A 16,294-nucleotide genomic window follows, 5' to 3' on the forward strand; every position below is an offset into this window, starting at 1 on the left:
TCCAAGATGTTCTCTCTCTTTTCTCTCTCTTCTTGAGTTGGGCATATCCTATTTTGTCAACTCTTTCTCTGATTTGTCACTTTGTGCCACTCAATTAGACATCATTTTCAAACGTGGGTGCTTCCTTCTACAAACTAACTTTTCTTCACTGTTTGAGATTAAAGGCGTGTTCTAAGGGTATGTCTAAATTACAGCCACAGGGATTAAAGGTGTGTGCTAAGGCTGAGCCACACCACAAGTAAAAAGTTTTTTCCAGTAAACAACACATATCAGAGGTCTGAGTGTGATCAAATATCCTGCAACATTGCTCAGCTGTTCTGAAATATTTCTGATTTGCTATTCCAGTCCTTGTTACCACTTAATGAAAAAGAAATATTGAGGGGCCAGCAGGATGGCTCAGTGGGTAAAAGCATTTGCTACCAAGTCTAGCAACCTGAGCTCCCAGGGAACCAGACTGTGGCATGGATAGAACCCCCTGCCCCAACACACACACACACACACACACACACACACACACACACACACACACTTTATACCATCTCACACATACAATAAATAAATGTAATTTTTAAAAATTAAAGAAATATTGAAGAATCAACATAATGCTGGGTAGTCTTTTTCCTTTTCATTCAGTCAATTTTGTGTCACATGTCGTGGGGCAGTGAGGTCGTGTGGCTACTCTGTATTGGCAAGTATCATGCTCTGATGAGCTAGTCTTTTTGTTATTATAAAATGTCCTGCCTGTCTCTACTGCATTTCTTATGTTAAAATACACGTTAACATAGTTTTCTCAGGTTCTCTCAATCTTTGTTTGCTTGGTGTGTCTGCTCTGCTTGATATCCTTCACTTTCATTACTATGCAGACAACATAGACGGTTAACCTCATTTCCAACACTGATTGGAGCTTTTACTTCAGTAAAGGCCATGTTCTTTTTCTCATTTCTTGGGTTTTTTTTTTAATTTAAAAATATTTATGTCTTCTTAGTGTAACAATTATATTCTGTTCTATTCTTTAAGCTAAGTACATTTTTTTTTTTTGAGATGCTAGGGTGTTGAACCTAGCAAGGCTTTTAAAAATCCAGTTTTGTTTAGTATAGTTTGGTCTATTTGAGGCAGAATCTCATATTGTAGCCAAAGTTGGACTTTAACTGACAGATAACTCAGGCTGGTCTCAAACTTATAACAACCCTTTTGCCTGAACCTCCTAAGCACAATCTACAGGGTTAGTTGTCTATCTGTGTTGTGTTCTTCCATGTATAGATGTATGAACTTACAGAGCGTTAGAAAGAATTCATCTTTGATTGCCTTGGCTATAGTGTTTATGTTCCTCAAGATAGAGCTGTAACTTTTAGTCAGGATGTCTAGTGATGCAGTAAATGTTGATAATTTCTCATTTACTTGGTAATATTGAATAAAAACTAAACACACTCCTTCTTAAGAGGCACACACATGGAAAAAAAAACCCTTAATATAAATAGTATTACTATTTTATTATGCTGTGGCAGTTCTTATTTCTTTATTCAATAAGCATTTATTGAACAATTACTCAACAGTCAGCCCTGGGGAGTCAATGATGAGCAAAACACAAGCAGTTCTTTCCCAAAGGAGGTAACAATCAACTGGAAGAGGCGCAGAATAATCACACAAAGAAAAAGCACTTCAAAGGACATGATCAGGTGTGAGTGCATAAAAGAGATTCGAACGGATGCTGTCATTGTTTTCTCTGAAATGCCGGTTCAGCTCCAAGTTGAAAAATAAACGGGAGTTACAAGAGACATAAATGCTTGACTTGCTAAAGCGTCCTGTGATGAAAAAGAATAGCATGGGAGGCAATGTGGTGAAAGTGTAAAAAATAGGTAGAGCCTAAGCTACTAATCAGGTTTATCAGGCTCTGCTGGGTAAGAATTTCGGACTTTTATCTCATAACCAGTGGGAGCGGCAGAAAGATTTCGGGGAAATGTGACAGTTTGACTTGTATTTTTAGAACAACTGGCAGTCGGGAGGTAGTGGGACATAGGTGAAGAGCAAGACTTCAGGAGAACTGTAACATCCATATGGAATTAGAGAAGGACGATGGAAGCCTAAGCAGGATAATGGCGGGCGGGACCTCAAAAGGTGGATGAATCTGGGTCGCATTTTGGAAGCAGACTGAAAATTCAACTAGTAAAACCTAGTCAAACACCAGGTCCTGTAAGATCAGTTATAAGTTCCAAGGTGTCCCCATACTTGAGAATGACTAGAAGACCCTATCATACTCCGGCTTTATGAACACACAAGGCCGTGAGCCCAGCCCGCAAGAAAGGCCCACGCCTTCATCCCTGGAGGTCCTCGGTAAAGGAGTGGAACAGAAGGGTTTCCTGGGCAACGCCATTGTCGCGCTCCAGGAGGGGGCGGGGTAACCAAGGACAAGGCCTAAAGAGAATCCGGAAGAGAGGGAGAGTGAAGAGGCGTGGAAAATGGGACACAAGGAGCTTCGGCCCGGTCTATGGCGGATGATTCCAGGGTTCTCGCACGCGGCTAGTGTGGAGGGTGGGAGGAGCCGGGGAACGTGCCTGTGATTGGCTGGCGGGAGACACCGGGCCGCTCCTGATTGGGCGAGGCGAGCCCGTCTGTGGAGCGCGTAGGGTTCTGGGTAGCCAAGGCCTTGGAAGGGTTTTAACCGAAAGGGGGAGGGGGAGGCTGCCAACAAACGGCTGAGCTCACAATCCCGGCCGCGGCCCGCCCGCCCCCTCCCCCATGGAGAGAGCCAGGCCGGAGCCGCCGCCGCCACCGCCGCCGCCGCCGCGCCAACCGCCGCGGCCCACCCCTCCGCGCCCGTTGCGCCCCGCTCCGCCCGCGCAGCCCGTCGAGGCCGCCACCTTCCGGGCCGCGGCCGCAGAGCGCTCCCAGTCGCCGTCGGCTCAGGCCACGGCCGCCATGGCCGCGGTGGCCTCGTCGTGCGCGGAGGCCGCGGCGGCGGGTACGCAGGCGGCAGGGACGCGACGCCTGCTGCAAGTGAAGCCGGAACAGGTGCTGCTGCTGCCTCCCGGAGGACCGGGGGTGCCTCCGGCTCCCGACGAGGGCGCAGCCGCCGCCGCCGCCGCTGCCGCCGCCGCCGCTGCCGCCGCCTCGTCCGCGCAGGCGCGCCTGCTGCAGCTGAGGCCGGAGCTGCTGCTGTTGCCTCCGCAGTCCGCGGCCGACGGAGGCCCCTGCAGGCCGGAGCTGCGCCCCATGCAGCCCCGGACGCTGCTCGTCAAGGCCGAGAAGCAGGAGCTGGGGGCGGGCTTGGACCTGTCGGTGGGATCTCGGAGGACCACCGAGGCCGGCCCGAGAGCCTCGAGGGCCGCCAAGTTGGATGGCACCGGGAAGGCCCTCGACGGCCGCCGAGGCGATGAGAAGAAAGCCAAGCTGGAGGCAGAGGAGGCTCCGAGGGATGCGCTGAAAGGCGAGGAAGGCAGGAGCCTGCTGGCCATCGGAGAAGGAGTCATCAAGACCGAGGAACCAGACAGACCCAGGGACGATTGTAGGCTGGGCACGGAGGCCACGTCCAATGGCCTGGTCCACAGCAGCAAGGAGGCCATCCTGGCCCAGCCGCCTAGTGCTTTTGGGCCACACCAGCAAGACCTAAGGTTCCCTTTGACACTCCACAGCGTCCCACCTGGAGCCCGTATCCAGTTTCAGGGGCCTCCGCCTTCTGAGTTGATACGGTTGTCCAAAGTCCCCTTGACACCAGTGCCTATTAAAATGCAGTCCTTGCTGGAGCCTTCTGTAAAAATTGAAACCAAAGATGTCCCCCTCACCGTGCTGCCCTCAGATGCAGGTATTAGAAGCCAGGGGAATCTGGCTTTCACAGTTAGGTCTATGTTGCACAGACATATTAGCAGTTCAGGAGCGGAAGCTCGAAAAGTAAGCCTGCACAGGGAGTGCTTCTGGTTGATTTGCCCACATACTGGTAAAATACACTTAAGTATTGCCACAATTTTTATAAAAAACAGTCACTCTTAAGACTTAGTAAACAGATTTAGATAATAGACTCAACAGAAGGTCTTGTTAGATGATACAGATTCCCCAGTTTATATAAAATAACATCAAATTTTCTATCGTAGTAGCTTCTTAGGTTTATGTGTATCAAGAAATAAAATATACCAGTGTTCGAGAAAAATGTTAGTTGTTTATATTGACTATAGATGTTGAAGGAGAACAGTAACTTTTCTAAGAGAAAACATACATATAGCATATAGCTAAAGCTTTTAGAAATAATAAAAATAAGCCAAGTGGTTTTTAAAAGAAGTGATTATATTTAAGATATATTTTAAAGATATATTTAAAGCATATATCTAAGCATATATATAGATACAGATATATTTAAAAGAAGTCACTACAACCAAATCCTACTTTCCGGTATTTTCAAGTATATTTTAAGCAAGTCCTTAGGATTAGTTCACACAGAACTCTGTGTCACTGAATGTTTTGGGAAGTCATAATCATTCTTCATGTTTACATGAACTTTTACATTTATTATTATTTTTTAATTTTTAGTCCTGATTCTCCACTTCTGTTTTTAATAACTTAAATACCCCCTTTCTATTTACTTTATGTGTTCATGCCCGACATGTTCCCAAGTCCTTCTTGGCACAACCACTTACTACACCTGATTTATATGGCATTGGGAATTGAACTCAGGGCTTAATGCATACTAGGCAAGTATTCTACTAACTGAGCTACATCCTCAGTCAAGATTATTTATTCTAAACATCCTTTGCAAATCAAAAACGTTTTTACATATCGAGGATCCCTAAAAGGAATTGATATGAAAAGTTCATAGATGGTGCTTTTATGAACTGCATAGGGATACAAATTTAATGAATTTCCTCTATAAGAATTTTAACTGTACCATGACTCACAGGGTCATATGTATAATTTTCCTCCCAGTACATGAGACTAGTTTTAACAATTCAGTGTGGCAGGAACTTCACCTTCCTAGTGAAAAACTGAGCATAAACATTTTTGCTTCAAAGACACTCGAGCTGCTTCTGTCAATGCCTTCCTTTACATCCCCCCCCAACTAACACATACATAGTGCTAGGTGCATAGTTAAGGTGCCTGCTCCTTAATATTAGTGAGAAATAAACTAAATGTTAATCACTGTTAGAGATATTAATGAAGCTTAAATGGCCATCCAGTGTGTCTGCATAGTATCTTTAATAATAGTATACTCTCTAGGAGTCATTCTAAGCTCCAACTTAGAATGCTGAGTTCAGTGACTATGAGGAATTTTGGAATCTTAGCAGTACTTTGGCTATATTATAGTGTATGTTTTCAGGTACTTTATAAGTATAGGTGAAGGTATACTTCACTTTAAAATTGTGTATGTGGCACATTAACTTAGTCTCTTAATTTTTGTCATATAGGAATACCTGATACTCCCTTCAGTAAGGACAGAAATGGTCATGTGAAGCGACCCATGAATGCATTTATGGTTTGGGCAAGAATCCACCGGCCAGCACTAGCCAAAGCTAACCCAGCCGCCAACAATGCAGAAATCAGTGTCCAGCTCGGGTTAGAGTGGAACAAACTTAGCGAAGAACAAAAGAAACCTTATTATGATGAAGCACAAAAGATTAAAGAGAAGCACAGAGAGGAATTTCCTGGTAATCAAATGAAATGAACAAAGGCTCTTTCCAATTTCTTTTAAATTTATTTAGGTAAAGATTAAGTTAGGTTGAGAATTCCTAATCTATGTGAGAAAGAAAATAATGGTTAACATTATAATAATGATTGGATCAATACTAAGCATACATTTTCTTAAATAGAATGCAGTTGTGAAGTATCTGACCTCATACTTAACAGCTACTGCAAATCAGGAGACATTTGGTTTTCCTGTAGTTTTGATGAATACATATAGGTACATACAAATATACACATAGAGCTATAGCTTTACAGTTTACTGTAAATCTCCATGGTCCTATTTTGTAATATAATAGACATTAAATAATCATGGCAACAGAATGAACAGTTCCCACTTAAAAGATAATAAAAATGCAGTAATTACTATCCTTTTCCATTTCAAAGTTAAGTGGGTATCAGAACATAGTCCTGCATTTTAATTAATAGATGTATTCATAGCATGATACAGTTTGAACCAATTGATTTATCCTCAACAGTAAGGGCATTGAGATAATGGTTGAGAACTATGTATGCTTTGTGGCTTATAGATCTGTGCATAATGGGAAAAGATTTTTTTTCCTGAAATATGAGCAGGTATACTTTAGGAAGAGAGGTTATGAAGTATCACCTGACAGAGGCAGTGATTATAGACATGACAGTGCCACGCTTCTGACTTTGGGAAGAAATTAAAGTGGTTATGGCTTTAGCGATTGGTAAGCCTCAGAGAGTGACTTCTTAAATCAGGCATAAACATAGTGGCTGGTTATTAGTAACTATTCCATTGTAAGCCACTGACATTTGTATATTATAGAATGCAAAAGGAATAGCTAAATAATGTCTTACGGGGCATCTTTCTTCACCAGAGAAAAGGCTCTGGGATTCAAACTCAATGACTGGAGTAGATTCTACCATGAAATCACCCTGTGTTCCTGGGTAGAAGGCATTTGACCTTCCTCTCTATTATGGGTTACATTAACAAAATTAGAAGCTATGTGGATGTTAAAACGCACAGTGCAGGATTTGTTCAAAGATAGTGCATCATGGGAGCTGGAAAATAGACCTTTATACAACCCATATTTTAAAACTTAACATGAGATGTGTTTTTATATGAAAGAGCCAGAGTCTGTATATTCATATTAAAAGCCTCTCTTTTTCTGTAGGTTGGGTTTATCAGCCTCGTCCAGGGAAGCGAAAACGCTTCCCTCTAAGTGTTTCCAATGTATTTTCTGGTACCACACAGAATATTATCTCTACAAATCCTACAACAATTTATCCTTATCGCTCACCTACCTACTCTGTGGTAATTCCCGGCCTTCAGAACACCATCACTCATCCAGTTGGTGAGTTGGTCATACTGTAGATTATTTGTAAATTCCTACATCAAAATTTTATCTCTTCAGTTGAAAATATATTTTTGTTAAACTTATAATTTAGAACATCAGTAAAGAAATAAAATCAAGAAAGGAGAAAATGAAACATTTAATGGGAGACAGAGCAATAGCAGATCCATGTGGAAAACTCCGACTTTCATTCATTCAGGCTGAGAGCGTCTAGATGAGTCAGATACTGAAGGAAATTGCTGGTGTAATTAAATAGGAAATAGCGATGTTTATCTGCCTGCAGCAGGAACTTAAAACAGCTAGTCACATCACATCCTCCATCAAGATCAGAGAGACTAAACGGATACACATGGCTTGTTTTCTTGTTGGCTTGCACTCAGTCCAGTTTCTCTACTCTTACCAGGACCTCTTGCCTGGGGAATGGTACCACCCACAGTGAGCTGCATTTTTTCATATCGATTAATATAGTCTCTTACAGACATACCCACAACGTGAGCAGTCCCTCACTGAGACTCTTCCCAAGGGATTCCAGGCTGTATGAAGTTAACATTTTAAAGCTAACCATCACAGAAGTGATGTAGACTTAGCAAAATTGATCTGGCAGAATTACTTCGATCCACATTATTTAATATCTTACTCTTTACCTTTGAGTTTCTATATAATAATTATGAAAATAGTACCTGAGATCCATTTTTGTAAGTTTGTAAACTTACTATTATATTGTATTGATCCAGGATTCTTAAACTTCCTTCTGTGAAAAATAGGTTCAGGAATCCTAAGATAGTAGGAAGGCTTGTGTTGAGTCTCCACAACTCTTCAGTTGCCTTTGAAACTATTACTGTCTAAGCTAGTGTATCTCAACCCTTTGGGTTACACAGATATCCTGTATATCAGATATTTATACTACAATTCATAACAGTAGCAAAATTAGAGTTATGAAATAGCAACAAAATCATTTTATGGTCAGGATCATCACAACATAAGGAACTGTACTGAAATGCCACAGCATAGGAAGTTTGAGAACTATTGGTCTAAGCAGTTTCAATGATTTTGTTCTTTCTGATGAAGAATTTATCAAGTCAGGTTGCCTTAGAATCACTTGGTGTTTGGTAAGTCATTTTCCTTCCAAATACCCAGTTTTAAAAAATGATGTGTGTGTGCAAATGTGTGCACACGTGTGAGTGACATGGGTTCTGGGATGTAAAAGTAATTTTAAAAGTGGCTAGCTTCCAAATGAATGAGAGTGAGACTAAGGTTTATTCACTTACAGCACAATAACTGAGCAGTCATTGATCAATGACTAATCTGGTTACCTCTCAGCCCAAATCCCCTAGATACTTCCATTTTAGTAACTTTCTGGCTCTCTGGGCTTCAGGTGTCTTCCCATTGTATCTTCAGGACCCCTTCCTTGTGGCCAAATCCCTCTTCTCCCTCTCCATCTCTTCTCCCCTGCCTGGCAGAGGTCCCACCCTATTCTCGATTTTAGCCAGCCATTGGGCTGTTCAGCTTTAATTGACAAACCAGAGAAAAAACGGGGAGCAATGTTTCTACAAACTCGAGAGAAGAGATTCTTGGAATAGCATTATGGTGCTGTGTCTGGATTTCAACAAGTTATAGGGGGAGAGAAATCAGCATTTGAATAGTATACATTATTTTATTATTTTTTATAGGCATAGAAAAATTATGCCTACACTGGGAATGAAACTTGGGTCCTCTGCAGTTAAGTGCTTTTAATTGCTGAGCTATCTCTCCAGCCTACAACTGCCTAATTTTTATTTGCACTGACTTAAAACACTTAGACTAATTTTTCTCTGTAATTCCTTCCATGGGAGTTTTGTTCCCAATTCTAATTAGACTAATTTTTCACATAACATTTTGATAGGTTTCTCTTAATTTGACCAATTAACAACTTTCTAATTCAGGAGTATGTTTTTTCTTCTCTGCTTTTAGCATTATTGTCTAAACAACCACTTTTCTATGAATGTTTTATTTTAGCTGTCCGTTAGTTACCCTTAGTAGTCTTCTACCCTTAACCAACATTTGTGATGCAAAAAGTGAGTAAATCCTCATTATTCCACTAGTGATTTAGAAACATGTTATTAAATATTTCACACTGAATTCATGAACATTCTAGTAATCTTTCCTTTTGCTTGATTCTCAGTCAGGCTTACTCCATTTCCTGTGCACTCTACCAAGCCTCCTGCTTGTTCTAATAAGCAACCGTTTGCCCTGTGCCACACTTTCCTAGAATACTTCATGTCATTAAAATATTAAATATATTTGAAAACTGAAAGTGCAATTCAAGATTTTCTGTTTCCATGATTCTTTCTATATGCACTATCTTCTGGGTGAATTCAGGGCCACAATTGCAAGCCTACTTGTCTGACCCATCTACTACCTAATATTTACCAGGTACCTGCTATGACCCAGGTTGTGTTAGGGACAATAGGAATATGTTTCCATAGAGTGTCTTGTCAAAGATTCCATAATGTAGTTGTACAGAAGATAGATACAGATAAATCTATTTACATAAACAGACTGTAGCTGTCTTCAGACACACCAGAAGACGACATCAGATCCCATTAGAGATGGTTGTGAGCCACCATGTGGTTGCTGGGAATTGAACTCAGGACCCCTGGAAGAGCAGTCAGTGCTCTTAATTTCTGAGCCATCTCTTCAGCCTGAGATAAATCTAAACTTTCTATTCCCTTGATCAAACTCTATAGCAGCTTCTTGTCTTGTACAGTGCATCATTTGCTCTGCCTTAATATCACACTCTAAGCTCTTCTGCTTCTAGTCTCTGAAAGTGCTTATGTCATGGTCGTCTAGAATCTTCTTCATGTATGTTTTACCAAATGTCTTAGGTGCCACTCATACCAGCATCCTCATTTTATATCAGTATTCACATTTATATATAGGCTTTGGAACTTCTGTAGACTATACATTTCTTTTACCTACTGTTAAATATCTACTTGGCACATAGACACCTTTTTCATTACTGAGTTCTATTTTGTTTGTCCAGCCTGAGCTTGGTTTTGTTGGTTATATATCATCACTTTGTTGATACTCTTTTACTCTCCAGAGTTCATACATTTTCTCTAAGTGTTTTAGTTATATTTACTACCAGTCTTTGAATTGGTGTGCCATTTACTTTATGGACTTCTTAAATAGAACAGGAAGAAAGGAAGTTTCATGACTATTACTGTTCTAATCCAAAAGTCAGCAGGTCTGTCTAGGCCTTAAGATACATTCTAAGAGTTGCTGTATCCATTAAAAACTCTCACTGACGCTCCAAAAATGTTTTTGAAAAGTTGTATAATTCTAGGGAACATACCCATTTTGACTCTGAAGCTATAGCAGCTGTGTCTGTCAACAGGCATGAAAGGGAGGGCCTCCATATTCCTAAGGCCTCCCGCGTGAACCACTGACTAGTGATGGATTCTGTTTGCCCACTGATGAGCCCACCAGGCTCCAGTGGGTGGTTCCAAGCCCATGGACACATAGGTGGCCCTGATTAAACTCAGTGAGCCACAGAACAAAACTAAAAGCCAAGAGTGTGGGGAAGGGATTTATAGGAGGAGGTTCACAGCTGTGGAAAGGACATAAGAAAGAGTGGTGCATGGGAGGACAGTGAATGTACTGAAAATGTGTGAAGTTGTCAACCAACAGTCAATAAAAACTGCTTTAATAACAACAGCAAGAAAGAAGTGTGGTTCTTCATTGTACGTTCTCATGAGGATGCCTCACATGCATCCACCTCATCTTCCTGGGCCCTTTTGTTACCTTGTTCCTTCCCCAGAAATCCACTTTTCTTAACAATGGCCCAAATACCTTTCTAATTCTCAGTCTCCCCCTTCCTCTTCTCTTTATCCCAAGCCACTTGCTGGTTCTCCTTATTAACTTCACAAAGTTACAGTGGTTTCTTCTTCTTAGGGACTGGGTGATGGAGACATGCAGGGATTTTTGTTTTTACAGCTATTCTTCTTTTTTATACTTGAATTGGGTTATTTGGATTTTGGACTTTTCTCTTTTGTCCCTGTGCACCAAAAGCTGCTCTTTCTTTCATGTAATGGTTGGACAGTCTGTCTACTTCAACAGTAAGCTTATCTTATAATCACATATGGATGTTTCTGGATGCTAAATATGTCTCCTTCAAAAGGCGGCTAGTGGATGAAGTCTTTTTCTCCCCTCTGTAGCTTTGACATCATTAGAATGTGGCCTTCTAGGGCACTGTATTCATGCATTCAAACCTGCACAAGGCAGCCAGAACATGGAAGACCACATGGGAGTGCACTCATTGCAGCAGTGATGGACACTGCTTATATCATATTAGGTAGCCCTTGGCTGCTCCTAAATGCCAGGGAGCCTAGGACATTGTAGTTTTATTGTGTACTAGAAAAAAAGAAGCCAAATAATTGGCTGATTTCTAATGGTTAGCGTCTACTGTAGCTTAACAACTGTTTGAGTCATTAGAGCTCTGAGCATTTTTTTGATCTTCCCTATCACTGACTTATTAAAGGCTGTACTGTGAGGAGCACTTTTAACTTCCTGCTTATCAACCTCAACTCTAACATTTAAAGTGTTTCTGGATAACCCTATAAAAATATCATAGTTGATAATATATGTCAGTAACTTGTCATTAACTAATTCGTGGTTATCACTGTAGGCCTCCTTTCCCTCTCTTTTATACAACTATCTTAGAGCACTGGAAAAGACATTGTGCCCTTTTGTTCTGTAAAGTTTTTGTAATCTATTTTTTTCTGATAACTAAGTGCTTGTGCTGAGTATAGGAAAAATAACTCAATGTCAAACACAGATTGTTAAGTTAATGTCTTGAGTATAGTAATGATTCAAGAAATAAAAATTTGAGTTAGGAGAGTTGGTTCAGTGGTTAAGAGCACTGACTGCTCTTCCAGAGGTCCTGAGTTCAATTCCCAGCAACCACATGGTGGCTCATAACCATCTGTAATGGGATCTGATGCACTCTTCTGGTGTCTCTGAAGAGAGCAATAGTGTACTCATATGCATAAAATAAATAAATCTTTTAAAAATTTTTGAGAGATTTTACAAGTTCTCCTGGCCTTGTAATTGTTGCAAGGCACTTCAGATGTCCTTATAGCAGATTAGTGTAGAAGTATCTGCTTAGGTTTAATTGTTTTTCCTTCAATCAAATCCTAACTCTTTCTTTAAAGATTTGTGTATGTGTATTTGTATGTGTGTGTGCGTGTGCACAGAGGCCAGAAATGTACTGTTGAATCCTTAAACTGGCATTACAGGTGCTTGTGAGGCCCCTGGCTTGTTATACAAGTTCTGGGATCTGAATTCTTCTCCTCATGATTACAAAGCAAGTGCTCTAATCATAGAACCATCTTTCCAACCCCTCTGAACTAATTTTTAATTCAGGTTCTTGGCTAGATCCTGGTAATAAACATAAGTAACTGAATTTAGCATAATAATACATGCTTGTTATCCCATTTCTCGGAGGCAGAGGCAGGATGATTGGGAGCCTGAGGCCAGTCTTGGGCTAAGATCAGAACAGTTCCATTTCCACCCTCCTGCTGTACTTCACTGGGCAAGGAACCACCTTGAAATGGATGGGTGGGGCTCTTCCTCCTGAAGTTTAGAAGGGCATTACCTGTCTCTTCCAAGGGAAAGAAGGAAGAAAAGGGAAGTCTTTCTGAATAAAGTTGAAAGAAGGTCTGCATTTGGGGCCCCTGAGCGACATTTCTAAATGTAGCATCTGTACTTGGAATGTGCTTTCATTGACCGACACCTAGTTGACTCCGTTCCAAAGGCTTCTGTTTGTCTTTTGTCATGAAAGCTCAGCTCGGTTTATTCTGTGGGTGCTGTATGGTATCTGATAGCATCTCAGCCAGCACAGCTATCTTCTTTGGGAATGGAAGGGTAAATCATGGCTTTTACTTTAAGAATTCTGCCCTTCCCAATCATGTCCTTCTAGGAATGTCCAAGTCTGTCACAAATGGCTAACCCATGATAAATCCTATTTTTTTTTTTTGCAGATTTCCAGCTATATTCACTTCAAATATAGTAAAATGAAACCATTGTTTAGTTTTTTTCAACTAAAAAGTGTCATAATTTTAAATGTAGAGAGGTATGCAAAATGAAGGAAAAGTGACCCACAGTGCTACTCTGAAACTTGTTTATATGAAAATAAAATCAATATATATCATGTTGACCAAAACCTAAATTCTATGAAATGAACATCTAGTTTCCTACTACCCATGTATCTTACCCCCTACTCCTAGATAATTATTCCTTAATGATAACTGTTGCCAGCAGCTTTATGTTATTTCTGTTTATAAATCAACATTTCAATGCATTCATTCCTTTGATTTATCAATAATAATTTTCTCATATATTTACCTATCAAAGTTTGTTGAGAGCTTGCCTATTCTGTGCTAAGCAGAAGCTGAGCTTGTTCACAGCAGTGAACAAAATTGAAGGTCTCTCTTTTTACGACACCCGGAGGTTAGTTCAGAAAGAGAAAAATGTAAATCCACAAGAAATGACAGTGATTTCAAAATTGTCAGAATACTATAAATAAAAAGGAGAGTGGTTTGATATGATACCACTACTAGGTGAGGGTGGGTAATGAACTTTCCTTCAAAGATCCAAGTTCACGCTGTGGTAGATGCCAGCAGGAATCCGAATAATGCTTAACTTAACTCTGCTATTTTTATTTTCGAAGGTGAAGCACCGCCTGCCATCCAGCTGCCCACACCTGCAGTCCAGCGCCCAAGTCCCATCACACTTTTCCAGCCCAGCGTCTCCAGCACTGGCCCAGTGGCCGTCCCGCCTCCAAGCCTGACGCCCCGCCCATCACTCCCACCTCAGCGCTTTTCTGGGCCTTCCCAAACTGACGTTCATAGGCTCCCTTCGGGAAGCAGTCGCTCTGTGAAGAGACCCACTCCAGGCTCTCTGGAGAGCACCACCAGGATTCCAGCTGGTGCAAGTACTGCCCATGCCAGATTTGCAACCTCGCCTATCCAGCCTCCTAAGGAGTATGCCAGCGTTTCCACTTGTCCCCGAAGCACTCCGATACCCCCAGCGACTCCCATTCCACACTCACACGTCTATCAGCCCCCACCCCTTGGCCATCCAGCCACACTGTTTGGGACGCCACCTCGGTTCTCCTTTCATCACCCTTACTTCCTACCTGGACCTCATTACTTCCCGTCAAGGTAAACAAACAGTTTTCTACCTCTTACCTAAAATACTCCTAATGAAGTTTTACTCTGGGGGTAGGGAGCATTTCTCTCCTGGTGAAAACTGAACTTCCTCAAGTCAGGCTTCCATTCAGCTTCAGAACCCAGTAAGAACCAAGCAGTCCATTCAAATGAACGAAGGGGCCACGTGAAGACCTTGGGAGCTAGAGCTAGAGAGAATTCATGGCCATCTGTTGAGGGCAGCAGTTTCTCCACTCCAGCCAACTCTTTCCCTGTGAGAATATGGTTTCAGTGTTGTTGATGTGGTTTCATAGGAAAGGTATGAGATGCTGTGTGATTCCCTAGTCCTAGCTGTGTTTACGTATACGAATTGTGTGGCATCTTGTTGAATGCAGATCCTGACTACTAGAGTACAGGAATAGTCTTACCATGCTTAAAGGGTCTGAATTTCTAATAAGTTCCTAAGTGATGCCAGTTCTGTTTGATAATGGACCACATTTTGAATAATAAGGGTGGAAAAGGGAAGGTTTGCAAGCCAAGAGAAATAGAATGACTAGTTAGTTCTGTTACACGTCTTTATGTCTCTGTTCGCAAACCAGAGAATTTGCCACGTAAATTATCAACAATAAGATTTCCATAGGAAAATATCTTGGGAAAGCAAATTGAAGTTTCACTTTGCAAACTACCTCTACTTCTCTGTTGTTCTCAATATGTAGATACAATTTATGTTGTGATTGGAGTACTGAAATGTTTGGTATCAACCTTTTATTGCTAGGTGGATTAAATAATAGCAAGTTTATCTTTCTTACCAAGACAGGGCTTGTAGGATTTGACTGTTAATGTCCAAATTATTGATACTTTAAAGAACTTTTTATAAGATGGTCTTGAAAACAAATGCTTAGAGTACAGAAACAATTCTTCTAATTAGCAATGTAAATAAAGAGCATAAATAGTAATAATTTACTTTTTTTTTTTTTTTTTTGGATTTTCGAGACATGGTTTCTCTGTGTAGCCCTGGGTGTCCTGGAACTCACTCTGTAGACCAGGCTGGCCTCAAACTCAGAAATCAGCCTGCCTCTGCCTCCCAAGTGCTGGGATTAAAGGCGTGCGCCACCATGCCCAGCTAATATTATACTTTTTTAAACTTGAATTTGATTGGGCTTAAGAATGCCAATGCAGTATATCAAATGTAAATATCAAGAATACTTTTTTTCAGAATGGAAGTGAGATCTATTTTATACTTAAAATCCTTTGTCACTGTTCCCTGACTTTTGTTCATTTAAATCTGATGAGAGGTTTTCCCAGGGAATGACTAATATATTTATTCTTCTTAACTAGAAAATCTAGTATGGGAAAATGGACAAAATTAACTGATTTCCCTTTAGTTTTCCTTGACTGTAAATTGATAATGGAATTTTATAAAGAATATTTTCCCTGTGTTTTGCAAATTGTATCTTGGGTATTCTGAGCTTCTGGGCTAATATCCACTTATCAGTGAGTGCATATCATGTGTTTTCTTTTGTGATTGGGTTACCTCACTCAGGATGATATCCTCCAGATCCATCCATTTGCCCAAGAATTTCATGAATTCATTGTTTTTAATAGATGTGTATACTTCATTGTGTAAATGTACCACATTTTCTGTATCCATTCCTCTGTTTAGGGACATCTGGGTTCTATAACAGCTTCTTGCTATTATAAATAAGGCTGCTATGAACATAGTGGAGCTTGTGTCCTTATTANAAGTTGGAGCATCTTCTGGGTATATGCCCAGGAAACGTATTGCTGGATCTACTGGTAGTACTATGTCCAGTTTCCTGAGGACCTGCCAGACTGATTTCTAGAGTGGTTGTACCAGCTTGCAATCCCACCAGCAATGGAGGAGTGTTCCTCTTTCTCCACATCCACACCAGCATCTGCTGTCAGTTGAGTTTTTTATCTTTCTGACTGGTGTGAGGTGGAATCTCAGGGTTGTTTTGATTTGCATTTCCCTGATGATTAAGGATGTTGAACATTTTTTTAGGTGCTTCTCAGCCATTTGATATTCCTCAGTTGAGAATTCTTTGTTTAGTTCTGTACTGTTGGGGCCCGCCCGCGGTCCACAACACGAACGGTTCACTG

General features: G+C 41.0%; 1 protein-coding gene across 1 annotated transcript in view; it reads left to right on the top strand.

Annotated features, from left to right (window-relative positions):
* The first annotated feature begins 2,732 nt into the window (after positions 1–2,732).
* Sox30 (SRY-box 30) overlaps positions 2,733–16,294 on the top strand; it is a 31,332-nt gene continuing 17,770 nt past the window's right edge. Inside the window, exons 1-4 of the mRNA XM_021177155.1 lie at positions 2,733–3,799; positions 5,391–5,630; positions 6,807–6,986; positions 13,696–14,188. Of these exons, the coding sequence (XP_021032814.1) occupies positions 2,737–3,799; positions 5,391–5,630; positions 6,807–6,986; positions 13,696–14,188 (1,976 nt within the window). The 5' untranslated portion in view covers positions 2,733–2,736. The remainder of the gene's footprint in view (positions 3,800–5,390; positions 5,631–6,806; positions 6,987–13,695; positions 14,189–16,294) is intronic.

The sequence above is a fragment of the Mus caroli genome, chromosome 11, assembly GCF_900094665.2.
Source record: "Mus caroli chromosome 11, CAROLI_EIJ_v1.1, whole genome shotgun sequence".
Taxonomy (NCBI): domain Eukaryota; kingdom Metazoa; phylum Chordata; class Mammalia; order Rodentia; family Muridae; genus Mus; species Mus caroli.